The 26,960-nt window shown below is 43.2% G+C and overlaps 1 protein-coding gene and 2 pseudogenes across 1 annotated transcript in view; 1 reads left to right on the forward strand and 2 right to left on the reverse strand.

Moving 5' to 3' along the window:
* The window catches only part of FMN2 (formin 2), a 388,079-nt gene that overhangs the window by 331,296 nt on the left and 29,823 nt on the right, over positions 1-26,960 (reverse strand). Inside the window, exon 2 of the mRNA XM_063670713.1 lies at positions 23,254-23,420. Within this exon, the coding sequence (XP_063526783.1) occupies positions 23,254-23,420 (167 nt within the window). The remainder of the gene's footprint in view (positions 1-23,253; positions 23,421-26,960) is intronic.
* On the forward strand, positions 2,337-4,288 carry LOC129013846 (26S proteasome non-ATPase regulatory subunit 2-like; annotated as a pseudogene).
* Positions 22,742-22,802, reverse strand: LOC129022798 (U2 spliceosomal RNA; annotated as a pseudogene).

Raw genomic sequence — 26,960 nt, forward strand, 5'->3', positions numbered from 1 at the left:
TAGCTAAGGGAGGTCCCTGTAGGTCATAAATAAGAGCTACAGTAATCACCCTGGGGTAAAGCATCTCCGAGTGTAACAAGATTGGACTTGGTTTTTAAAAATCAGGGCCAGGTGCAATGGCTCACACCTGTATTCCTAGCACTTTGGGGGGCCCAGGTGGGAGGATTACTTGAGTGCAGGAGTTCAAGGCTGCAGTGAGCTATGATTGTTCCATTGCACTCCAGCCTGGGTGACAGAGAGAAATCCTATCTTTTAAAAAGAAAAAAAAAAAATCACTCTTTTGTGGAGAAGGAACTAAAGGGAGCAGAGTAGACCCATGGAGACTAATTAGGGGACTAACACTTGAGACCAGCCTCAACAGTAAGGTAGCTTAGACCAGAGTGATGGCAACAGAGAGAGAAAAAAGGCCAACAGATTGGCTATGGAGGGTGGAGAAAGGGCACAAGATGTGGAGTCAGCCTTCGTGGGTTGGAATTCCATCTTCTGCCGCTTACAAAACAATTGACTCTGGGCAAGTTACCCTAAGTCTCAGTTTTCACATCAGAAAATGGAAGTCAGATTAACTGAGTTATTTAAGTTAAGACCAATTAATTGAAGTGATCATGTTAAGTACTTAGCACAGTGCTTGACCCTCAGTCAGTACTGAATGTCATGTCATGAAGAAACAAGAAAAAAAAACCCCAATTTTCTATGACTCGCTCCTCCACTCCGGCCAACTAAACTGAAAAAACCATAGACTCACTTGGATTCATTAATCTGCATTCACCATGGGGTCTAATTGCCCCGTCTTCCATCTTACCCTAAGGAGAACATCATCCACCATTAGTTCTTTACAGCTTATCTCCAAAATGAGTCTGAAATTCCCATTCTATCAAGATTCCACTTTAAAGAACAGACTCTATAACTGTCCAGTGAAATGGTACAATAATGATACTAGATTGGAGTTCACTTATTTAGGGGCAAGTTCCTAAATAAATTCAAAACAGCCTATAAGGAAAGTGAATGTTTTATTACTAAATAGTAAATCAGGCACTATACTCTTCACTATATACTATTTTTTAAATTTTTATTTATTTATTTATTTTTTGAGACAAAGTCTCAGCTCACTGCAACATCCACCTCCTGGGTTCAAGCAATTCTCCCATCTCAGCCTCTCGAGTAGCTGGGACTAGAGTTGCACACCACCAAGCCCAGCTAATTTTCTGTATTTTTAGTAGAGACGGGGTTTCACCATGTTGGCCAGCCTGGTCTTGAACTCCTGACCTCAAGTGATCTGCCCGCCTTGGCCTCCCAAAGTGCTGGGATTACAAGTGTGAGCCACTGTGCCTGGCCATACTATTTTTTTTTTTTTTTGAGACAGTCTTGCTCTGTCGCCCAGGCTGGAGTGCAGTGGCACGATCTCAGCTCACTGCAACCTCCACCTCCTGGGTTCAAGCAATTCTCCTGCCTCAGCCTCCTGAGTAACTGGGATTACAGGCACGTACCACCAAGCCTGGCTAATTTTTTTTTTTTTTTTTTTTTTTTTTAGTAGAGACGGGGTTTCACCATGTTAGTCAGGATGGTCTCGATCTCCTGACCTTGTGATCTGCCCACCGTGGCCTCCCAAAGTGCTGTGATTACAGATGTGATCCACTGTGCCCGGCCATACTATTTTTTTTAAATCATTTTCAACATGGCATATGTAGACCCTATCCTTCAGTTACACAATTTACATGTGGGAAGAAGAGTGATTATATGTACCAACAGATGTCACCCTCAAAAATCAGCTAATTGATGCATGAAGCTCAAAACCTGTCTCCTGAGCACCCCTGTCTGCAGGGTATTGTGTCAAATGTTGTAGCATTCTAAGGCTCATAACGCAAGATTTTTGCCTCGATCCTTGGCCTGGCTTTGGCTGCCATCTATTTTGAATATGAAAATTGCCTCATTATCCCAGTGCCCTCACTCACACCTGTGATTCCAGCACTTTGGGAGGCTGAGGCAGGAGGATCACTTGAGGCCAAGAGTTCAAGACCAGCCTGTGCAACATAGCCAGAACCTGTCTCTACAAAAAATATAAAAATTAGCAGAGTGTGGTGGTACGTGCCTGTGGTCCTCGCTACTCGACAGTCTGAAGCTGCAGTGTCACATAATTGCACCACTGTACTCCAGCCCGGGTCACAGAGCAAGACCCTGTCTCAAAAAAACAAAAAAAAAGGAAAAGAAAAATTGCCTCATTGTAGTAAAAACATTAGGTGCATTTCAAATACAATACTAAAGAAAAAGTTTTTCCCCTATACATATATATTTATATATATTACTATGTACCCATGAAAATTAAAAAATAAAGGGCAGTGGCAGCGGAGATGGAGGAGGGAGGATGGGACAAGACGCTGGTACAGTCCCAGCAGCCCCCAGCGGCGGCCCCCAGCGGCACGGACGAGAAGCCGAGCGGCAAGGAGCGGCGGGATGCCGGGGACAAGGACAAAGAACAGGAGCTGTCCAAGGAAGATAAACAGCTTCAAGATGAACTGGAGATGCTCGTGGAATGACTCGGGGAGAACGACATATCCCTGTATCGACCAGCGCTGGAGGAATTGCGAAGGCAGATTTGTTCTTCTACAACTTCCATGACTTCAGTGCCCAAGCCTCTCAAATTTCTGCATCCACGCTATGGCAAACTGAAGGAAATCTATGAGAACATGGCCCCTGGGGAGAATAAGCGTTTTGCTGCTGACATCATCTCTGTTTTGGCCATGACCATGAGTGGGGAGTGCGAGTGCCTCAAGTATCGGCTAGTAGGCTCCCAGAAGGAATTGGCATCATGGGGTCATGAGTATGTCAGGCATCTGGCAGGAGAAGTGGCTAAGGAGCAGCAGGAGCTGGATGACGCAGAGAAGGTCCAGCAGGAGCCACTGCTCACTCTGGTGAAGGAAATCGTCCCGTACAACATGGCCCACGACACAGAGCATGAGGCCCGCGACCTGCTTATGGAAATTGAGGAGGTGGACATGCTGGAGAAGGACATTGATGAGAATGCATACACAAAGGTCTGCTTTTATCTCACCAGTTGTGTGAATTACGTGTCTGAGCCTGAGAACGCAGTCCTACTACGTTGTGCCCTGGGTGTGTTCTGAAAGTTTAGCCGCTTCCCTGAAGCTCTGAGATTGGCATTGATGCTCAATGACATGGAGCTGGTAGAAGACATCTTCACATCCTGCAAGGATATGGTAGTACGGAAACAGATGGCATTCATGCTAGGCTGGCATGGGGTGTTCCTGGAGCTGAGTGAAGATGTCGAGGAGTATGAGCACCTGACAGAGATCATGTCCAATGTACAGCTCAACAGCAACTTCTTGGCCTTAGCTCGGGAGCTGGACGTCATGGAGCCCAAGGTGCCTGATGACATCTACAAAATCCACCTAGAGAACAACAGGTTTGGGGGCAGTGGCTCTCAGGTGGACTCTGCCCATATGAACCTGGCCTCCTCTTTTGTGAATGGCTTTGTGAATGCAGCTTTTGTTTAAGACAAGCTGCTAACAGATGATGGCAACAAATGGCTTTACAAGAACAAGGACCACGGAATGTTGAGTGCGGCTACATCTATTGGGATGCTGCTGCTGTGGGATGTGGATGGTGGCCTCATTCAGATTGACAAGTAACCTGCACTCCTCTGAGGACTACATTAAGTCAGGAGTTCTTCTTGCCTGTGGCATAGTGAACTCTGGAGTCCGGAATGAGTGTGTTCCTGCTCTGGGACTGCCTTCCGACTATGTTCTCCACAACAGCAACACCGTGAGACTTGGTTCCACCTTTGGGCTAGGCTTGGCCTATGCTGGCTCAAATCATGAAGATGTCGTAACACTGCTGCTGCCTGTGATGGGAGATTCAGAGTCCAGCATGGAGGTGGCAGGTGCGACAGCTCTAGCCCGTGGAATGATAGCAGTGGGGTCCTGCAATGGAGGTGTAACTTCCACTATCCTTCAGACCATCAGGGAGAAGTACTGAGCTCAAGGACTCTTATGCTCGTTGGCTTCCTCTTGGACTGGGTCTCAATCACCTGGGGAAGGGTGAGGCCATCGAGGCAATCCTGGCTGCACAGGAGGTTGCGTCACAGCCATTCCTCAGTTTTGCCAACACACTGGTAGATGTGTGTGCATATGCAGGCTCTGGGAATGTGCTGAAGGTGCAGCAGCTGCTCCACATTTGTAGTGAACACTTTGACTCCAAAGAGAAGGAGGAAGACAAAGACAAGAAGGAAAAGAAGGACAAGGACAAAAAGGAAACCCCTGCTGACATGGGAGCCTAACTGGGACCATGAGAAGCTCAATATCAGAAAACAGTGATGACAATGAAGCCACCATACTCCTACCTACAGGCTTAAATGCAGCCCCCTTGTAACTTCAAAGCCACAGGGAGACTGATATATTTCTGATCTGCATCCAAAGCGCATCCCATCAGTCTGTGATCAAAACTGTCCTCCTCTCATGTAGCTACTTCAGAATGAATCAGTGTTGCCAAGTTTTTCACACATAGCATCATGGGAGCTAAGTCTAAATTACCTTAGAAATTGTGGCTCCAATTCAGATTTGGCTTTGAGCATCTGGTTCCCCCAGGCCGAATGTCCCAACTCAACCACCCAACTTCTGAGGACTTCCCTCAGAAGCACCATGTGAGCCCTGTCCAACGTGCCACATAGACACATTCTCTCCTGTCCTAAGAGTAGATAGTGAAATCCAGTCTCAGCAACTATCCTGTCCCCTTCATTTCACTGCACAAAACGCAAACATAGGAGACACTTAAAATTCTTGTTTTCAAAGTTCTCATTTCACCATCGTATTTAAAGTACATGGCTGGGCATGGTGGCTCACGCCTGTAATCCCAGCACTTCGGGAGGTCAAGGTGGGCAGATTACCTGAGGTCAGGAGTTCAAGACCATCCTGGCCAACATGGTGAAACCCCGTCTTTAATAAAAATACAAAAAAAGTAGCTGTGTGTGGTGGCGGGCACCTGTAATCCCAGCCACTCGGGAGGCTGAGGGAGGAGAATCGCCAGAACCCTGGGGACAGAGTTTGCAGGGGGAGGAGTTTGCAGCGAGCCGATATCGTGCCATTGCACTCCGGCCTGGATGACAGAGCAAGACTCCATCTCAAAAATAAATAAATAAATAAATAAATAAATAAATAAATAAACTGTTGCCTGTTATTTTTCATGCAGATTACTCATGCTAAGCTTCACTCTTGTCTTAGGCTGTCTTCCATCTTTGAATCCCTAGTATTTTCTTAAAAGTATCCCTGACATCTTTTTCAAAGATCTCTAAAAATGTCCAGGATTCTTCATAACACATTCACCTGACCCAGAAGTCAGGTAATTAGTTTGTTAAGGAAATACTTGTTACCCAACTACATTTAACAAATGCACAGGGCCATTAACTACTAATAGTATGAGGAAAGTTAGACTCTGTTTTAAATGAAAGAAATTTTCCTTTTCTAATAGAAGTCAGTGCAGCATGGGGAAAAAGCAAACTGCCCTGAACAGCAGGAGACTAAGATTCTGGCTCTGTCAAAGCTATTTTGGACAGAAAAGTCACTTCACCTTTTGAGCTCAAATGTCCTCACTTGCCAATTTAAGAGAACTGGGCTATATTAAATACTTGCTAAGGTCTTCTTCAGTTTTGATGTTTTTATTATTCCCTCATAAAACAGCAAATTAGTCAAGTATGTACACTGTACAGACACATGGCTTGAAATAATTAAAAGAGGAAAATTCTTCCCATATCCTGGGATAGGCTACGTTTGATAGGCAAATCAGGAAATACCTTGAAAACTTCTGCTAAATGGAAGAGACTTCCCACCCACACCCCACAGCATTTAACCTGGACATCAGCTGTTCTACGTATAAAATCCTGTAAATATCATGAAATAAAATTACAAAGCACAGAAAGAGAAGTCACTCTCAGGAAAACAGCAGGCCCCAGCGGTCATTTTACAGACTATATACCCAAAGGAGGAAACAGCTTTGTGTTCTAAACTGCATGGATCTGTGTTGTGGCAAGTTAGGGTCAGAGATAGCCAGAAATGCAAAAATGCAGTTGAAGGTTTTGTACTGATAATGGAACTTCAAAGCAAGTGAGAAAATGAACATAATTTTCTTGTGCTTCAGTGTATTCTGCAAAAGGAAAATAAAGACTATCTCACCAGGCTAGTAATTAAGATTAAAACAGTTAATAATTGCACAGTGCTTAAAACAGAGCCTGGTACATAGAAAGCTTAATGTGTTTTTAAATACCGAAAACGGTTTGTTTTTTTTTAAAAGCACCAATACAAAAAAACTGACAATGACCTGCAAACTGGTTACACACTGGAATGGGAACCATTATTAGCAAATCATTCACATCCAGAGGAAGAAAGAAAGTGAGAGTAAGCCAATGCAAGCACTCATCTTCACGCAATCTTAGCCAGCAGACCACTCACCAGGCCACACTCTCCAGCAGCTTACCAACTAAAACCAATTTATCTACCCAACAATACCTGCAGGCATCCTATCCGAACCCCCTCAGCCTCCAGACCTTGAGAATCTTGGCTCCCCTCCTTTCTACCGTTCACCCCCTCTGGTCTTCTGACTTTGTAGCCTACTCTTTAAATTACCCCTTTAGGCTGGTATCTTCAATTCCCACCCTCACTAACCTTCCAACGCATCTACCTGGGCAAAAAGCCCAAGTGAGCTGGCACAGAGCTAATCATACACGTGGACTGACTTCACCTCCCATCTTCCCACCACACCCTACACCCCTCGTCTCCAAACCTCAGCCTGCTGAAATCTGGGCAGCGCTCTCAGTGCTCCACTCGAATTCCTCTCTACTAGGGTATTATCAGTAGCTTTCAGTCTTTATCTTGATATCTTGGCAACACTGAATATCACTTAACACTCCTTCTTTCTTTTTAAAAAATATCTTGGTTTTTTGTCTTTATCATTCTCTTTGCAGCTTTTTTCCCCTAATTGGGTAAGTATCTATACGTCAGTCTCTTCTTGCTTCCCACTCTACAGGCACTTTCCAGAGCATAACGGCTTCAAGTATCATCTACACACTGAAGATTCGTCAATCTCTCTCCTCCTAGGCTGTCTCTCCTGACCTCAGATACAAATAACTAATGGCTTTTTGTATATATTTAAAGAGGTATCCTCAAATTCAGCAGGATTTTAATGGAACCAATCATCCCCACAACCTGCTCCTCATTGTGAATTTTACACACAGTGTGAATTGCATCACCCTCTACCCTACTGCCCAGACCAGAAACCTGGACATCCTCCTTGTCTCTGCCCGCTCCCTTACCTTTACGTGAGCAACCAAATCCCCAAGGCTTCTCATGTCTACCCTCTAAGGCAGCGCTTCTGAAAGTGTGGTCCCCGGACCTGCATCATTGGCACCACCTGGGAAGTTGTTAGAAATGCAAATGCTCTGATCCCAACTCAGACCAGCTGCATCAGAAACTCAGGGGTGGGGCTAGCAATCTGTGTTTTAACAAGCCCTTTGGGGGATTCTGACTCTTAGAGTTTGAGATTAGTAGGAGTAACAATATTAATCTAAGTATAATTAGAATCTGCCTTTTATTTAATCCCAAATTTCTTTCCCAAATATAAATAAGATTATTTTATTAATTAACTATTGTGGTATTAAGAGAAGAAAATTAAGATGTATGATTTGTTAAAGGAAAACTCCAATTCTTGTACTAGCGCAACTCCCTGGATACTTGGAAGTCTTTTAAAAGGGGGAAAACAAATTGTGTGACCACATGCAATTTTTTTTTTGTTTGTTGAGACAGAGTCTCGCTCTGTTGCCCAGGCTGGAGTACAGTGACATGATCTTGGCTCACTGCAACCGCCAGCTCCTCAGTTCAAGCAATTCTCTTGCCTCAGCCTCCCAAGTAGCTGGGACTACAGGCATGCACCACCATGCCTGACTAATTTTTGTATTTTTTTGTTTAGTAGAGATGAGGTTTCACCAGTTTGGCCAGGCTGGTCTTGAACTCCTGACCTTAAGTGATCCGCCCGCCTCAGCCTCCCAAAGTGCTGGGATTACAGCCATGAGCCACCGTGCTCGGCCCACATGTAATACTTTTTAAAAATAAAAGGATTTTCTACTACCTAACTCCTTCATAGTTGAGGGCACTGGTCTCTCCTGGATTGCTGCAACGGTGTCCTCAGTGTTGTCTTCCAGCATCCTAACCACAAACACAGCACACCCCTCAGTCCATACTCCTCTAACACCCAGAATGCTCTCTCTAAAACATGCGACTGACCACATCATACTCCTCCACCTAACACCCTCCAGCGGCTCCCTACTGCTCCTGAGAATAGGGTTCACTTCTTAAACGTTTCTTCCAGAAGCCTTCACAAATGCCTCTGGGTCCCAGGCAGCATTTCTCTTTTCTTTTTATTTATTTATTTATTTTTTTTTTTGAGATGGAGTCTTGCTCTATTGCCCAGGCTGGAGTGCAGTGGTGCGATCTCAGCTCACTGCAACTTCTGCCTCCCGGATTCAAGGGATTCTCCTGCCTCAGCACACACAACTGCACCCGGCTAATTTTTGTATTTTTAGTAGAGACAAGGTTTCACCATGTTGGCCAGGCTGGTCTCAAACTCCTGACCTCAAGTGATCCGCCCCTTGGCCTCCCAAAGTGTTGGGATTATAGGTGTGAACTACCGCCCCTGGCCGCAGTACCATTTGTTAAGACGCCTCTTCTGCGTCTCCTCCTGTACACTGGGCTCCAGGCTCCGGGCATCCTTGACCACTCAAAACCTCAAAACTCTTCTATCACCCTTTATCAACTACTGTACCACCGTGTCTGTTCACCCAGTAGCCCCTTTCCACAGTAAGCTACACAAGAACAAGAAAAGGCCCTATATTTTTCATAGAAAAATTGCATAAATATTGCGTGACTGGCTGGTGACCACACACAGTTAGAGACAGAAAGAAAAGCTCACAGAATAAATTCACTATCTATATATTACATGAGTATAGAGCAGGGGCTAGCCAACCACAGCCTGCCAGCCAAATATGGCCAGGTGCTCGGTTTTGTAATACAAAGTTTTATTAGGAAACACAGCCGTGCTTATTAGTGGCGTATTGTCCGTGGCTGCTTTTACACCACAACAGTGGAGTTGAGTAGTTGTGACAGGCACTGTAAAATATTTACTAAAGCCTACAATATTTTCTATCTGGCCCCTTACAGAAAAACTTGCCAACCCCTGATCTAGACAATAAAGGTAATAACAGGAGGATAAATCTTCTTTCAGATTTCCAAAGTCCAGTACAAATTGGGAGGACCTAAAAAAAAAACAAAAATCAAGAAACAAAAAAACCCTTTAAGCTCCTGAATTAAGTCATGTTTTCTCTGTACAGGGTCCCTTCACTTTGCCATAGAGTCCCAATTTTTTTTTTTTTTTTTTTTTTTTTTTGAGACGGAGTTTCGCTCTGTCGCCCAGGCTGGAGTGCAGTAGCGCGATCTCAGCTCACTGCAATGTCCGCCTCTTGGGTTCAAGCGATTCTCCTGCCTCAGCCTCCCTAGTAGCTGGGATTAGAGGCACCCACACCACGCCCAGCTAATTTTTGTATTTTTAGTAGAGACAGGGTTTCACCATGTTGGTCAGGCTGGTCTCAAACTCCTGACCTCATGCTCTGCCCACCTTGGCCTCCCAAAGTGCAGGATTACAGGTGTGAGCCCCCGCACCAGGACAGATTCCCAATTTAATACTCCTCCTGGCTCTTGAGAAAAGGAAAAGGAGGTCAGAAGAAATACAAGTCACATCAATAGAACTAATTAATATTCAGTGCATCTACAGGAGAAAGACAAGAAAAGAAAATCATGACAGAAAAGTTGAGCTGAGTCACTCCTTTTAATAAAAGTCCATCATACAAATTCAAAATGAATTCTGAGTCACCCAACACTGTTTGCCAAATGGGTGATTTAAAAAAAGTACCAGTTGTGAAAGTCAAAATGGGTATCTAAAACAGCATAATCCTCTTAAAGGAGGAAAAAACAATCATGAAGAAAGTATGTCATTGTCTTTAAAAGTGTGACTGCCACGAGTGTGTTTTTTAAAAATCTATTTTTCTAAGCTTCAATTAACTTTACTGTTGGGAAGCATTCTAAAATCCACTAAACTACTGACTGGTAGCATTTCCTCTGAGCTCAGAAAACTTCATGATTGGGGGAGTAACAATAACTATCATTATTACTTTTGTAACAATGCGCTTGAATTGAGCATAACGGGGAAAAAACATCACCCGTTTTGCCCTCGAAATAAGATACATAAATGGCAACACATATTAGAAATTTATTAAATCACGTATTGGATCAGAAAAATAAAATAATCTCAAAATAGGCTTAAACATAATAATCTCCAACTATGCTTAAAAATACATACGATTAAACACACAGGTACAAAAACTTGGATTCTGATTACTACAAGATCCAGTCATACAAACATTCACTGAGTAGTAACTGGGGACAAATTACTATAAATTGATTTAAAAAAAAAAAAAAGGAACATGACCAGGCATGGTGGCTCACGGCTATAATCTCAGCACTTCGGGAGGCCGGGGTGGGCAGATCACCTAAGGTCAGGAGTTCAAGGCCCGCTGGCCAACATGGTAAAACCCCGTCTCTACTAAAAATACAAAAATTAGCTGTGCATGGTGGCAGGCACCTGTAGTCCCAGCTACTCGGAAGGCTGAGGCACGAGAATCGCTTGAACCCAAGAGGCGGAGGCTGCAGTGAGCCGAGATCACGCCACTGCACTCCAACTGGGTTAGAGTGAGACTCTGTCTCAAAAAAAAAAAAGAAAGAAACATAACAAAGTCCTTTCTAAAATGACAGTCCAGAGAATTAACAATTTTTAAAATAAATATTAAAAGACTTCTACTTCACACTGACCTATCTGACTACAAACATAGGGGGCATAATTTGACCCACTATACAATCAATATCGTGGTAAAGAAAAGTTACCCACACAAGGCAATTTTTTTCAAACCATATAACAAGTGCACAGCCTTCAAAGAAAGAAATCAAGTAGGAACTTCTGGATACATACCCACTTATTATATTCTTTATGAAATAAATCAACTTCATAAGTAAAAAGTAATATTGGATTGGAAAACATCCCTTACAGAAAACTCAGTAAGCAGATTTCTTCCTATTTATATTTATTGACTGTTCCCATCAATAATTTTACCCCACAAGAAACTATCCAATCAAGAAAATAAAATGAACTCTTTGAAAGAGAAGAGCAATGTTGTGTAGCAAAGCAATCTCCAGCCCTCTCTGGTTCTTCCCTGTCTTAGGAATTCTAGATGAAATGGAGGTCCCTATTCTTTGGTGAGGTGCTAGGGAAAGCAAAACGCTTCGTTCTTCCATGCCACGTTATCTGTCAGGTATGCCAGACACTTGCACACATACACACAGAGAGCTAAATAAGCACAACATATGTCAAGATTGAAGTGTAATACTTCCACAGACTGACCCAGGGAAAGCATGGAGTCACTACGGGATGGTCATGAACATGACACCAAGTGGGTATGACAGATGTCCCTTCACAATTTGGAGTTACCTCCCTGTAGCTTTCCCTACTCTTTCCATTTCCCTTCCACTCCATCCAGAAAGATGTGGGGGCATGAGGGTTGGTGAAGGAATGTGGTAATTATAGCAGTAAAATTAAGTAAAATGGATTGAGAAAGGAGGATGGCAATAAGCCCAGAAGAGATCCAATACATAGTCAACTCCCAGACTAATAAATTAATTCCAGAACAGAGTCAGATCCCATCCCTTCTCCCATCTTCTCCCTCTCCAAGTGTTTTCTTTTCTCTCTCTCTCTTTATTATTATTTTGTTGTTGTCGTTGTTGTTGTTTGTTTTTTGGTGGGACAGAGTCTCACTCTATTGTCCAGGTTGAAGTGCAGTGGTGCAATCGCAGCTCATTGCAGCCTCAACCTCCCAGGCTCAAGTGATCCCCCCCACCTCTCCAATAGCTGGGACTACAGGTGTGTACCACCACACCTGGCTAATTTTTTAAATTTTTTGTAAAGACAGAGTCTCCCTATGTGGCCCAGGCTGGTCTCATACTCCTGGGCTCAAGCGATCCTCCTGCCTCAGCTTCCCAATCCCAAAGTGCTGGGATTACAGGTGTGAGCCACCGCACCCAGCCCAAGTGTTTTCAAGATTATCAAATATAGGCAACCATTGATCATTCAAGACAATTCACTGAATAGATTCTCCAGTGCCTCCTCACTGCAGTCATCATGGCTTTCCTACAGCTCTCTTCTTTACAAAATCAAGGCATATTTATTAAACAGTTATGCCTGATTCTGTAATAAGAACTTGAAAGGCAATAATATTAAATACCAATCACTAATAATTACCTAGCATTGATGATGTGCTAGACATTGTGCTAAATGCCTTAAAAATTAATCTCATTTAATCTTCAAAACAACTCCAGAGATTATTAGACATGAAAAATTTTAATGTGACCTGGAGTAAATGTTTTCACCTCTTAAGTAGGTGGAGGAGACGGGATTAGAATCCAGTCTAGGACTAGAGACCACTCCTAACTACTCTGGGAAGATCTGTCAGGTAAACACAAGGACACAGCATTACATTGTTCAAGGAACCTTCACACAATATTTAATTTGCATTCAGGTGTTACAGGGTAAATAGCCAATTATAATATGTGTAATATATCCTTTGAGAGAGAAAATGCAGACTGAGATGGCTAAAGAAGATGTCTGGGAGGGAATGGCATCTAACTCTGAATAGCATCCTATGAGAAAGAGTGGAGGCTAACTGGGAAATAATAGTGGTGAGCAGAAGTAGAGGTGCCCACAGAGCCCCAGAAGTGAGAGAAGACATGGACAATTAGGAAAATCAATAACACTTCAGCGTGGCAAAAGAGTTTGGAAAGGAAAGTGGGTCAGGAGAGGTAGAAGTGGGAAAGTATTGAAAGGCAGAAGGAAGACCATGGAGATCCAAAGAAGCTGGAGTTTATTCTGACATGGCCAGGTGTGGTGTTTCATGCCTGTCATCCCATCACTTTGGGAGGCCGAGGCAGTAGGCTCACTTGAGCCCAGGAGATCAAGACCAGCCTTGGCCACATAAGGAGACCCCATCTCTATTAAAAAAAAATTTTTTTAATTAGCTGGTCATGGTGGCATGTGCCTGTAATCCCAGCTATTTGGGAGGCTGAAGTGAGAGGAATGTTTGAGCCCAGGAGGTTAAGGCAGGCAGTGAGCTGTGATCACCCAACTGCACACCAGCCTGGGTGACAGAGCAAGACGCTGTCTCAAAAAATAAAATAAAACAACACGATTAGACATATATCACTAGATTTCTCAACCTTGGCACTACTGACATTTTGCACTGGGTAATTCTTTGTTGGGGGAAAGAGGGGGTTGTCCTGTGCATTTAGAATGCTTGGCAGTGCCCCAGTCTCTACCTACTAGAAGCCAGTTGCACCCCTCTCCCCACAGTGACAACCCCAAATGTCTTTGGACATTGTCAAATGTCCTCTATAGGGCAACATAACCCTGGATTGAGAACCACTAGACAAGACTGAGGAGTCTAGACTGGAAACCAGCATCAGGCAAACCCAAGAAGGTAATGAAAAGGCCAATGTGATCATCCAAGCCAAACGATGACTGAACCTGAAAGGTGATTTTCCCAATCCTCCCTCATACTGCGACCTTCTAATCTAGCCCTCCATGATCATCTAGAGAGTATTCCACGTCCATCCTGAGTGTAACCTGCTCCACTTCCAAAGTCCATATCACCCAGGGGTATCAGCATCTACCCCTCCTCATCACAGACCCTGATGAACCTCCTTGGTATAGCCTTCACATGTCAAGGACTTCACCACATGGTCCTCTCTCTGCTTCTCAAGGTTGACTCTTCTACATTCTACGGGACATTAAGTCCCAGCCAACACCCTGAGCTTCTCAATTCTAATCACAACGGGCCTACCTCTCCACCATGGACTGGTCTTTGGAATGAGTAGAACACCTCCACCTCTGAAGTCTTAAACACCAATATCCTTCCATCCGGCCACAACCATCAATGAATTCATTCTCTCTATATCCTCACTACATCTAATTATTCTCCACTGTCCTTAAGAACTTTAATCTTTTGATTGGTCAACTTTCTCTTAATTTACGAGATTTATTTGCTCATGATTTTACCATATAACCTGTGGTCTATGCCAGCAATATCAGTTCCCTTGCCCTTGAGGTATAGCCTCCATAAAGTCCCAAATAATCACAAATTCTAGATGTCAAAAGAGAATGATCATTCTCTCTGAAACCTGTTCCCTCTTTAGTATTCTAACTCTTTAGTAGAGTATCCCAGAAATGTGAACCAGAAACTCAAAGAAATCATCTACTCCACTTCCTCACATCCAATCAAATGGCAAGTCCTGTTGGTTCTAAATCCTAAAGATTCCCTATAGCTGGCTCTTTCCAATCCCACTGCCTCTGTTTCAGTTCAGACAGTCTTCTGATCACCCAGATGCTAATTTTAGTTTTCTTCAATCCATTCTCCAATCTGCCACCAGAGTGATATTTTACAAATGCCAATCTGTTTATGGCTTAACTACTCAAAATTACTCAAAAGCACCCCCAAGTTGTCTTTGTTTACATGCCTGGTCTCCTTTCTATGCATCATTCTCCCAATTTATACTCCGGAAATACTCAGAAACTGTGCTTACATGCACCCCTGTGCCTTTCTATGTGCTGCCCAGTATACAGACTTTTTTTTTTTTTTTGAGACAGAGTCTCACTCTGTTGCCCAGGCTGGAGTGCAATGGTGCGATCTTGGCTCACTGCAACCTCCGCCTCCTGGGTTCAAGCGATTCTCCTGCCTCAGCCTCCTGAGTAGCTGGGATTACAGGCATGTGCCAAGACATCCGGCTAATTTTGTATTTTTAGTAGAGGCGGGGGTTTCACCATGTTGGTCAGGCTGGTCTCGAACTCCTGACCTCAGGTGATCTGCCCACCTCAGCCTCCCAAAGTGCTGGGATTACAGGCATGTGAGCCACCACACCCGGCCTATAGATTTCTTTCATGGCTGTTCCCCACAGCAAACTCCTACTCATTGCTCAGGTCTTGCCCCAGGTGTTATCTCCTGAGTTATCAAGGAGACCCAGTTAAAAACCTTCCCCTTTGCTCCTTGTACTATAAATACCTCCACCTGGAGCCTAAACATGATTGTGACCCATGGTGACAGCCAAAGGGCATTGAACACTTACTATATGCCCGTAGTGTGCAAAATGCTTTGTTCGTATCCATACTTTCCTCTCACTCAGAAAATACTATATTGTTTATTCCTCATTTTACCCAAGAAGAAATAAACTTTGAGAAATCCAGGCATTTACCTAAGCTTGCAGCATAGTTGAGAAATCCTGGACACTTTGACTGTGGAGCCCACTTCAACCACTAAAGCTCCAATAACTTATTTCCATGTGTTTCTTTCTGTAAAGTGGACCGTAAGCCAGTTCAGGATAGAACCTTTCTTTTCATCTTTGTGTTCCTAATAACAGGGCAGGGGGTTGGGGGATAGGTGTTGTAAGGGAAAGGGGGAGCTGAGAAATGCAAGCAGAAGTCATAATTAAATATGAAGAACCTGATCTAAATTAGAAGAGAAAGAATTTAAGAATTCCATGACATGGCAAGAATGAGCTGAAAAATAAAAAATATTGAGAATACAGGGGGAAAAGCTATGTTTCTTTACCCAAAAAAGAAAATAAGAGGCAGTCGAAAACTTTGTTGTGCTGGATGGGAGTTCCCTGTATAAGAAAAGGATAAGCCAAATGTAAACTAAACTAAATATGGGATACTTTTGAGCAAGTGATTGTTTACTAAAAACATAGAATTCAGCCGGGCGTGGTGGCTCACACCTGTAATCCTAGCATTTTGGAAGGCTGAGGCAGGTGGATCTCTTGAGGTCACGAGTAAGAGACCAGCCTGGCCAACACAGTGAAACGCTGTTTCTACTAAAAACACAAAAAATTAGCCGGGCGTGGTAGCATCCACCCGTAATCCCAGCTACTCAGTAGGGTGAGGCAGGAGAATTGCCTGAACCCAGGAGGCGAAGTTTGCAGTGAGCTGAGATTGCGCCATTGCCCTCCAGCCTGGGTGACTGAGTGAGACTCTGTCTCAAAAATAAATAAATAAATAAATGAATAAATAAATAAATAAATAAAACCACAAAATTATTTTGAACTTGACCCAGGAAAATCCTTGTTTGAGTGGCCTGGGGGTTCTGATATTGGAATACTGAAAAGGAGACAAAATCAGAATATATCTGCCTCTGCAGTGCAATATTCACACAGCATCCATATGTCTTTCAACTTACAGATAAACTATTAACCTTAAAAGTATGCCCTAAACATAAAAGTGTATCTGGTAGAAGCTGGGAGGTAAACAGGGCTCAGATTAAACGAAGGCAAAAGTAGAGACACTAATAGTGTAACTATTACACGGTGACTGGGGTGGCAAGAGATATGATCTGAATTCGATGAAACAATATCAAAAAATCATAAGCATATTATTTAAAATTCAAAGAAGTATTATGAAAGAGAAACTCGAAATAGCAATATTAATTATATTAGAAGGAAGAGGGAGAGACAAGGAAGGAGTATAAAGGAGCTAAATCCTCATGCGTGACCTCCAGAAGGCAAGAGCAATGTCAATAATGGTGGCTGGGCATGGTGGCTCACGCCTGTAATTCCGGCACTTTGGGAGGCTGAGGTGGGTGGATCACTTGAGGTCAGGAGTTCGAGACCAGCTTGGGCAACATGGCCAAACCCCATCTCTACTAAAAATACAAAAATTAGCTGGCCGTGGTGGTATGTGCCTATAGTCCCAGCTACTCAGGAGGCTGAGGCAGGAGAATCGCATGAACCTGGGAGGTGGAGGTTGCAGTGAGTTGAGATCACGCCACTGTACTCCAGCCTGGGTGACAGAGACTCCATCTCAAAAAAAAAAAAAAAAAAAGGCATCAGCAGGCATTAACATACAGCAAGTCCACACAGCTTATACAAATTTTGGTAAACAAAATCAGCAGCTAAAATAATTGTTAAAGTTGGTCTGAAAAAATTAAGTATCATTTTAATACCACCTTTAAAATAAAAACAACTTTGAGAGTTGATACTGTACACAACGTTTCAAAAGTAAATATACAGCAAAAGATATATATGTAGATATATACTCTCTTAGAGCTGAATGAAAGATGTGGCAAGGCTTTTGCTGCTTCTCAGGAAAAGATCTGTGCGGGCTTGACTAAATAGCATTAAAATGTTTTTCCTGCTCTGGAAAAACAAAAATGAATTCAAGGCTGGGCTAGGTGGCTCACACCTATCATCCCAGCACTTTGGGAGGCCAAGGCAGGTGGATCACCTGAGGTCAGGAGTTCAAGGCCAGGCTGGCCAACATGGTAAAACCTTGTCTCTACTAAAAATACAAAAATTAGCCAGGCGTCATGGCGCCTGCCTATAACCCCAGCTACTTAGGAGGCTGAGGCAGGAGAATCCCTTGAACCCAAGAGGCGGAGGTTGCAGTGAGCCAAGATCGCGCCACTGCACTCCAGCCTGGACAGCACAGTGAGACTCTGTCTCAAAAAAAAAAAAAATGAATTCAAATGCAAATAATAATTTCTGTTTGTCCACTTAAGTCTTTTTTTTGTCTACGGTGACAATGAGTAGAGCATATTTCATTAGTTTTCCGGGACTGGCTGCTGTTGGTTTTGATTAACGGCTTCTTCTTTCAACAGGTTCAAGATCTTGTTTCTTGGGTTTCTTTTTAACCTGAATTTTTATGTCTTCCTTGTCTTTAATTTTAGCTTTGCTCACATATTCATCCAAACCGACGTCCATTTACATACATATCAAGGAGCTCTTGCCCATCTGGTGAGCATGGGATCACCACATGTTTAGCAAAATCAGCAGATCTGCCAAACCCAAACAAGTCCAGCAACCAAAAACATGCATCCAAAAATATCCTGCTAGGCAGACATTTAAAGATAAGCTCATGAAGGATTAAGTAGATTTAGAATCACCTACCCCTGCAAAAATGCTTGGGCCAAGTAAACTTGCTTAACTCTTGGTGATATAAGTAGATCATATAATATCTGCCACAGTTAGGATTAAAGAAATCCTAGAAGAGCTTGTTAATGAATAATCAACATTTATGTAAGATAAGTGTGGTTGGCTGAAAAATATGTATATGACCCTGAAAAAGAGATCTCATTTGGAAAAAGGCATGAGAGAAATGACTAGAGTAGGTTCCAAATACACAAAGAATCCCAGCCTCGCACCACTGAAATATACTGTGATCTACAAGTCGACAATATAATTGGCCAAGTAGCAAGCATTAGTATGATCCCTGTTTTCTCTTGCTAGCAGTTCTACCCTTACATCTTCCTCCCAAAATGCAGCTGTCTTCTCTACCTCAGTGAATGGCACAACCATCCACCCAGCTGCTTCAAACCAAGAAGTCATCCTTGATTTCCTTGTGTTCTCTTGTTGCCATGTCTGCCCCACCAGAAGTCCCATCAGCCATACCTCCAGAATCCACCCCAACCTACTAACTGGCCTTCATCTCCCCTGTCACCATCCTGCCCCAAGCTACAGCCACCATCTAGAACTAAACTACTGCCATATCCCACCTGCCTTCCTGCTTCTACTTCTGCGCCTGCCTACACTCAATCATTCAAAGAGCAGGCTGGGGGCCGGGCATGGTGGCTTATGCCTATAATCCCAGCACTTTGGGAGGCCAAGGCAGGAGGACTGCTTGACCCCAGGAGCTCAAGACCAACTTGGGACAACACAGTGAGACCCTGTCTATAACAACAACTTAAAACATTAGCTGGGCATGGTGGCTCATGCCTGTAGTCCCAGCTACTTGGAAGGGTGAGGTGGAAGGATCGCTTGAGCCCAGGAGATCGAGACTGCAGTGAGCCGTGATTGCACTACTGATCTCCAACCTGGGCAACAGAGCAAGACCCTGTCTCAAAAACAACCACCACCACAACAAGCAAACCAAGACCAGGCCAGGTGATCCACATGAAATATAAGACAAATATGTTCTTCCCCTGCATAAAACCTCCCAAAAGCTCTCAAAAAAAAAAAAAAAAAAAAAAAAGCCAGGTATGGTGGCTTACGCCTGTAATCCTAGCACTTTGGGAGGCTGAGGTGGCAGACCACTTGAGGTCAGAAGTTCAAGATCAGCCTGGCCAACATGGCAAAACCCTGTCTCTACTAAAAATACAAAAATTAGCTAGAAATTGCTTGAACCCAAGAGGCGGAGGATGCAGTGAGCCAAGATCATGCCTCTGATTTTGCTCCAGCCTAGGCAATAGAGCGAGACTCCGTCTCAAAAAAATAAAATAAAATAAAATAAACAAAGCCATATTCCTTCCACAGCTTTCCAGCCCCTGCCTGTGCTGTGGCCTGAACCCTTGCTGTCCTCATCTCCTGAAGCTCCAGCTTCCTCTGAGTCATGTCTGTGCTCCTCCAAGGCCCTCTGGACTTGCCCTGGGAACTGCCTGGAATGGCCTTCCCACAGACCTCATCTCACAGGCTCCCCTCTGCGCTCATCCTACCCCACATCATTCATTCCATCCTGTTAGTCCTGTTTTCCTTCATGTCACTTATTAGAATCTGACAGCAATTAATTAGCCTATGCATTTTGGAAAAAAATCTGTCTCTCTCCATTTTGAATAGGAAACACATTTCAACAGAAGACATTCTCTTGCTCACTAACACATCTCCAGAGCCTAAAACACTACCTGGCTTCTAGAATGAATATATTTGGTAAAAATCTGTGAATGAATTAACAGGATCCCTCAAAACCATCTTTGTCTTTTAAAGTTCTTGACATCTTAATCATGTTAAAATGTAAGAGAAAATGTGAAGTCTTTTCATACTTTCTATAGCACTCGATAAAGCAAAATGTTAGGCCCTAAAAATGTGCAAAATAACATAAAACAAAATCAGAAAGGTTGAGTCAAGTAGGCTAATACATAAACTACATCAGTGAAGAGCCCCAAACTGAAGATCTTTATTGCTGTAATTGCATATATAAGTGCAGAGATGAGAAAGGAGAGGAGTGGGAGATGGGGGAGAGGAACCCATTAGGGAAGGGAACAAAGTGGGGGGGGGGGGGGAGAGGTAGGAAGGGTGCCAGTTATGACCTTATTCCCACAGCATGTTCTGTCTCGAAGGGCAACTGACCTCAAGAGGATTGTTAGTTAGAAATGTCCCCAACAGCTATTTTCTGGAAATCAGCAGAGAGACTAATTATCGAAAATTTCTCTCCCCATAGATAAGAACATTCTTCCTCATCCCTCATTGACACCCCAGGCCTCAGAACCCCCTGTATCATTATATTGTCACCCTCTCCGGTTTTCAAGAAAGTCCTTGACTATGCATCCAATAAACGCATAGTTCTATTGCTGAGCTGCTATTTAAGTATAGGGCACAACATTTCATACAAGAGTATCTTTTTCTTCTTTGTTTTATGTTCACTTTGATGGGGGAGTAGAGAGGTCGTACAGAGCCAATGAATAAAGGAAGGCAAAATGCAATCACATCAAGTTGAAGGAAAGAAATTCCCGATTCTGAGGAAATGCCTTCACACAACATTAAGGGATTGTATTCCTTTGTTGTTTGTTTTTCACGCTCGATGCCACACCCAGCTGCCCTCCAAAATAAGATGACAGAGAAGAGTTACTAGTCTCTAACACAAGGATGGAGTGAGGTGAGTATAAGAAACAACCAGGTTAGTTGATTTAAAAAAAAAAAGGGAGAGAAAGAAATAGGATTACCCTATTCTTTTCTGTTTATCCAATTCTACATTTATTGACTGGCAAGACTGTTCACTTCTGGGCTTTAAGGGAGGAAAATGACGTTAACTTGGGAACAGTGTGAATCAAAAAGCAAGTGCTAGACATGGCTAGTGTTTGCCTTTGGCTGCACTATACTAATTATAGTTCCAACTTGCCAAATCAATATATCTTCTAGAACTGAGCTCTATAACATTTAACGCACCATCATTCTAGCGTTCTGCCTCTGCAATAACACAGACCTCTCATAGAAGAGAAGGGAGGAAAACACTTAAATTATACATTTTTTCCCATAAGAGAAAAAGATCTACCTAGTAGTGATTAGCTGCAATGTCATTTTTAAAAATTGCAGCAGGAAAAATGTAAATAAATCTCAGGAAGGAAACTTCACAAGTCACAGCACAACATGGGGAATTTTCTTTCAAATGGGAAGCATCAAGAATCAAGAAGATCTCTGAATATTTTATGTGATTTATTTTCCTAATACTAAAGGAAAGATTGAGGAAGACTGCAGCCTGTAATGGGTAAAGAAGAGGAAGCAAAGTGAACAGGCAGATATAGACACTTTATTATTTATTATCATATCTTGACCTCAGCCGGGGCTCATTTTCATCGTCTTTAAAGCTCATCATTATTTCATACCTATATATTGAAGAAGGCTGATAAGAGAGCACCGTTGGCAGCAACAAAACAAAGTAACTAACCCATATGATGAAAAAGCATGGCCAGGCGCAGTCGCTCATGCCTGTAATCCCAGCACTTTGGGAGGCTGAGGTGGGTGGATCATGAGGTCAGGAGCCTGACCAACATGGTGAAATCCCACCTCTACTAAAAATACAAAGATTAGCCGGGCATGGTGGTGCGCACCTGTAATCCCAGCTACTCAGGAGGCTGAGGCAGGAGAATCGCTTGAACTTGGGAGGCGGAGGTTGGAGTGAGCCAAGTTAGCGCCACTGCACTCCAGCCTGGGCAACAGAGTGAGACTCCATCTCCAAAAAAAAAAAAAAAAAAAGAAAAATCATTATCCTCAAATAAAAATCCTGGGCTCTGCACAAGTGAGCCAACCTTCAATTTTGTTATGAGAATTTCATCCATGAGAATTCTTACACATCTGGGTTTTAGAGGCGTACTCATCCCAACAAATGCCACACACATACCACACACCTGAGAATGATTAGCAATACTCTGTCTCGACAATGAGAATCCAGCTGTGCTCGTATTCGTTATGAATTGTGAATATGCCTGGTGAATTACTGTTGTACAGTATTAACTCTCTTGGTGAACGGGAGCTGGGGATGAAGCAGACAATGCTGCTTCACGTCCGTACTTCACACATACATGAGTTAGGAACGCACAAAATAGCATTGTAGGGCCCATGGAAACCTCCGGCCCACTGGGAAGAATAACTGTGCCCTGTGGAGCTGCTTCTGAAGGAATGCCTACGACCAGCAAAGTCATAAATATTGACTTACAGCCACTTTAGAATCATCGCTGATTACAGGGTCTTGAAGAGGGATTTGTACCTCATGTTCATAGCGGCATTATCCACTCATTATGAACCTATATTCATAGCAGCATTATAGCAAAAGGTGGAAACAACCCACCTGTCCATTGATGGATGAATGGATAAACAAAATGTGACATATACATACAATGGAATATTATTCAGCCTGAAAAAGCAAGGACCTTCTGACACATGCTCCAACATGGATGAATCTCAAGGACATTATGCTAAGTGAAATAAGCCAGCCACAAAAAGGACAAATACTGTATGATTCCACTTACAAGAGCTACCTAGCGTAGTCAGATTCATAGAGACAGAGGAGAATGGTGATTGCCAGGGGCTTGGGGAAAGAGGAGAATGGGGAGTTATTGTTTAATGGGTACAGGGTTTATTTTGATACTACACTTGATCTTAGCCAAAAGGCCGAGAAGCGATACAGGGTTTATTTTGGATGATAAAAAAGAGTTATAAAGATGGATGGTGGTGGTGGATGCACAACCACGTCATGTATTTGATGGCACTAAACGGTACATTTAAAACTAGTTACAATGGTAAATTTTATGTTATCTGTATTTTACCACAATTAAAAATAATTTAGAAATCAATTTTTTAAATCATCACTGATTAAAGCAGGCTAGAGAACTCTTGAGTGACCATCTGTTAAGAAAAGAAGGTTTGGCAAATGTACTTAATACTCTAGGTTTTTTTTGTTTTTTTTTTTTTTAGTGTACAAACAGACATACTGAGCTGTTGAGCAGCTAAGGAAAAAAAAATGCTTGCATCACATATTGTTTTTAAATTATAGGGTGACTGGGCAGACACACATCGTAGTTGCTATTTCAACAGCAAATCTGCCTCACAGACAGAACTGAATTCTCCTACTTACATCAAATGAAGCTGCATTCGTCTGGGCATTCTGATTACACGGTTCCCTGAAGCAATCACTAAAAGGAAGGAGAAGACCCATGGCAATGATCCGGGAGCAAAACTTCTCTGCTTCTTCTGGAGGCCCGTTCTCCTGCTGGCTGAACAGCTTCTCCAACAGCGTTCGCCCTGCAGATGAAACACAGTCATTAAGAGAGAGCACTGCCGATCACCTGGCTCTGAACTCACCAGGGGAAAGCGGCTGGATAAACACTGCCAGGGAACAACACGGTTTCCAAGGCTACTGACAGCGCAGAAAGAAGCCTCTCAAGCTAGGAGAAAGCTCTATAGTCTGAGGCCAGAGTTGCCACATAAAAAACTGCAGAACTGGTTTGCTCTCTCATCCCCCTAAATACCTCCTGCCTCAAAAGACAACAGGCAAAGTTATGGGCTGCACAGCTTCCATCTAAGATTTTTAATTCAAATAGGGTCTTGCTATGTTGCCCAGGCTGGCCTTGAACTCTTGGGCTCAAGCAATCCCCCCACCTAAGCCTGCTGAGTGGCTAGATTTATAGGTGTGAGCCACCACACCCAGCTCAGATTTTTTTTCTTTAATAGACATGAGGTCTCACTATGTTGCCAAAGCTTACCTCAAACTCCTGGGCTCAAGCCATCCTCCTGCCTCAGTCTCCCAAGTAGCTAGAGCTACTGGCACACACCACCTCACTCAGCTCCCTTTTGGATTTAATTGGTAAGTCCAATTTTGGATTTAAATTTGGATCCAAGGCCAGACATGGTGGCTCACACCTGTAATCCCAGCACTTTGGGAGGCCGAGGCAGGTGGATCACTTGAGGTCAGGAGTTCAAGACCAGCCTGGCCAACATGGCAAAGCCCTGTCTCTATTAAAAATACAAAAAATAGCCAAGCGTGGTGGTGGGCGCCTTAATCCCAGTTACTTGGGAGGCTGAGGCAAGAGAATTGCTTGAACCTGGGTGGCGGAGCTTGAAGCTGGGTGGTGGAGGTTGCAGTGAGCCGAGATCGCAGCATTGCACTCTAGCCTGGGAGACAAGAGCGAAACTCCATCTCAAAAAATAAATAAATAAATAAATAATTAACCAAGCGTGGTGGCAGGTGCCTATAATCCCAGCTACTCAGGAGGCTGAGACAGGAGAATCGCTTGAACCCAGGAGGCAGAGGTTGGAGTGAGCTGCGATCACACCATTGCACTCCAGCCTGGGCAACAAGAGTGAACCTCTGTCTCAAAAAATAATAAATAAATAAATAAATAAATTTTGGATCCAAAAGGCTAAACCCCTTGAATTTAATTGCAGATGGTTCTCAAAGAAAGCAGTTCGTAACGCATCATGCCGCCATTTAGACTCAGAAATATCAGTGACTGACATTCACAGTGTCCATCATGGCAGGGCAGAGAATGAAGAGACAAAGAGGCAGGCAAAGGTACCAACCCACAAGAAGCGAAGAGAGCTGGCCAGCAAAAGAAAAATAAGTCACCCAGAAAAGGGATAAAAATTCACGTTTCTCTCAGATGCTCCTCAGAAATACAACTCTAGCATAGGTCTGAACTTAAGGCCTTTTTTTTTTTTTTTTACTATTTCCCTAAAAAAGGGCAAAAAAGGCAAGAGAGGCATGATAAGAAGACGCTGGGCCAGGCGCGGTGGCTCACCCCTATAATCCCAGCACTTTGGGAGGCCGAGGCTGGCGGATCACGAGGTCAGGAGATCAAGACCATCCTGGTTAACATGGTGAAACCCCGTCTCTACTAAAAATAAAAAAAATTTAAAAAAATTAGCCAGGCGTGATGGCCAGCGCCTGTAGTCCCAGCTACTCGGGAGGCTGAGGCAGGAGAATCACTTGAACCCGGGAGGCGGAGCTTGCAGTGAGCCGAGACCGCGCCACTGCACTCCAGCCTAGCGACAGAGCAAGACTCCGTCTCAAATAAATAAATAAATAAATAAATAAATAAGACATTGGCTGAGGATCCTAGAGGGCCTGGGTCCACCTAGCCCAGGGGTTCTCAATCTTGCCTGAAACTGAGGATCACCTGGGGAGAACAGACTCTGGAAGCCGGGCTCAGGCATCAGTTTTCTACCGGTCGTCAGTCAGTTCTAATGTTAGCGAGAGTGCAGAGTCATAGCTATAGGCCTTAATTTATTTCTGACACTTTTTTTATTTTTTGAGATAGACTTTCGCTCTGTCACCCGTGCAGTGGCGCGGTCTCGGCTCACTGCAACCTCCGCCTCCCGGGTTCAAGCGATTCTCCTGCCTCAGCCTCCCAAATAGCTGAGACTACAGGCATGCACCACCACGCCCAGCTAATTTTTTTTGTAGTTTTAGTAGAAACGGGGTTTCACCATGTTGGTCAGGCTGGTCTTGAACTCCTGACCTCAAATGATCCGCCTACCTCGGCCTCCCAAATTGCTGGGACTACAGGCATGAAACACCGTGCCTGGCCTAGCTCTTTAACTTTCAAACATTTATGTAGCTTGTTTTGCATTCATAAACTTTCATCGAAGGAAATGGAAAATCTCTAGGGTCCCTTCCAGGGCCACAATTGCTCCTCCTTCTAATTAGCAGATTCTTTCTTCAAATTTAGAACAACTGTTATCCAGAAAAGTCTTCAGTAATCCCCTTCCATGCTCTTTTGGAAGCCTTCATAGTTTCTTTCTGTAATTAATTATTTTATCTAATTAGTTATGCAATCATTTGTTTAAAGTTGACCTTCCTCACTGACATATAAACTTGCTGATGGCCAGCATCTATCTTGCAAACTTGGCCACTTGCACATAAAAAGCATCAATAAATATTTTTAGGATTTCTGAATAAATACAATGCTATGATTCTGTGATAGATTCATTCGTATCATAGTCAGAATTGGAAATGATTTATCAGTCTATACCATCAAACTTTTTATGTAAAGGGCCAAATAGTAAGTATTTTAGGCTTTATGAGCCACATAAGGTCTCTGTTGCATATTTTTCACTGGTTTAATTTTGTTTTGAGCAACTTTGAACATGTAAAAACCATTCTTAGCTCCAGGCTTTGCAAAACCAGGCCAAGTCTATACTTCAGTTACAATAACTACATTTCAAATGTATAAATGTTCCATTCTGCCAGGATACTAGTTACGCAATTGTTATGCCTCTTCCTATTTCTGTCTATAAAATGAAACTAATCTCAAAAGCTGCCTTTGATATTTCGAGTGACAAAGCAGGACACAAGAGGTCTCTCTATTTTCTCCATTTCTTCTGGTCATTAGAGAACATTCTTTGGTCTCCCAGGATTTTTTGGAGGGGAAATAAAAAATTTTTCCCCTACAGAACTTCAGTTTGCCTGCATCTAACTGGAACTAAATATCTAGGAAATGGCATCCCTCAATTCTCAAGTGATTAATTATCATAACAGTATATTGTTGTATTCATCTTACCGAATTACTGAAAATAGCCCTAAGACTAATTCTTTCCTACCACTCAGATAATGTATATGACAAAAAATAAGGTCAGCAGGATCTTGCATGTGTGTGACTGAAGGTAAATGTGTACATGCATATCAAGCCAAAAGTTATCAAAGGAGTTCCAGAACAGTGTGGAGGAGAGAGAATGATGACCTGCTGGAACTCTACCTCCATGAAAGCATATGCCCCGAAATCCTTAATCAAGGGTCTCTCTACCACAGCCCTATCATCACCCTGGACCTGATATTTCCGTGTT

The sequence above is a fragment of the Pongo pygmaeus genome, chromosome 1 (genome assembly GCF_028885625.2).
Source record: "Pongo pygmaeus isolate AG05252 chromosome 1, NHGRI_mPonPyg2-v2.0_pri, whole genome shotgun sequence".
Classification (NCBI taxonomy): domain Eukaryota; kingdom Metazoa; phylum Chordata; class Mammalia; order Primates; family Hominidae; genus Pongo; species Pongo pygmaeus.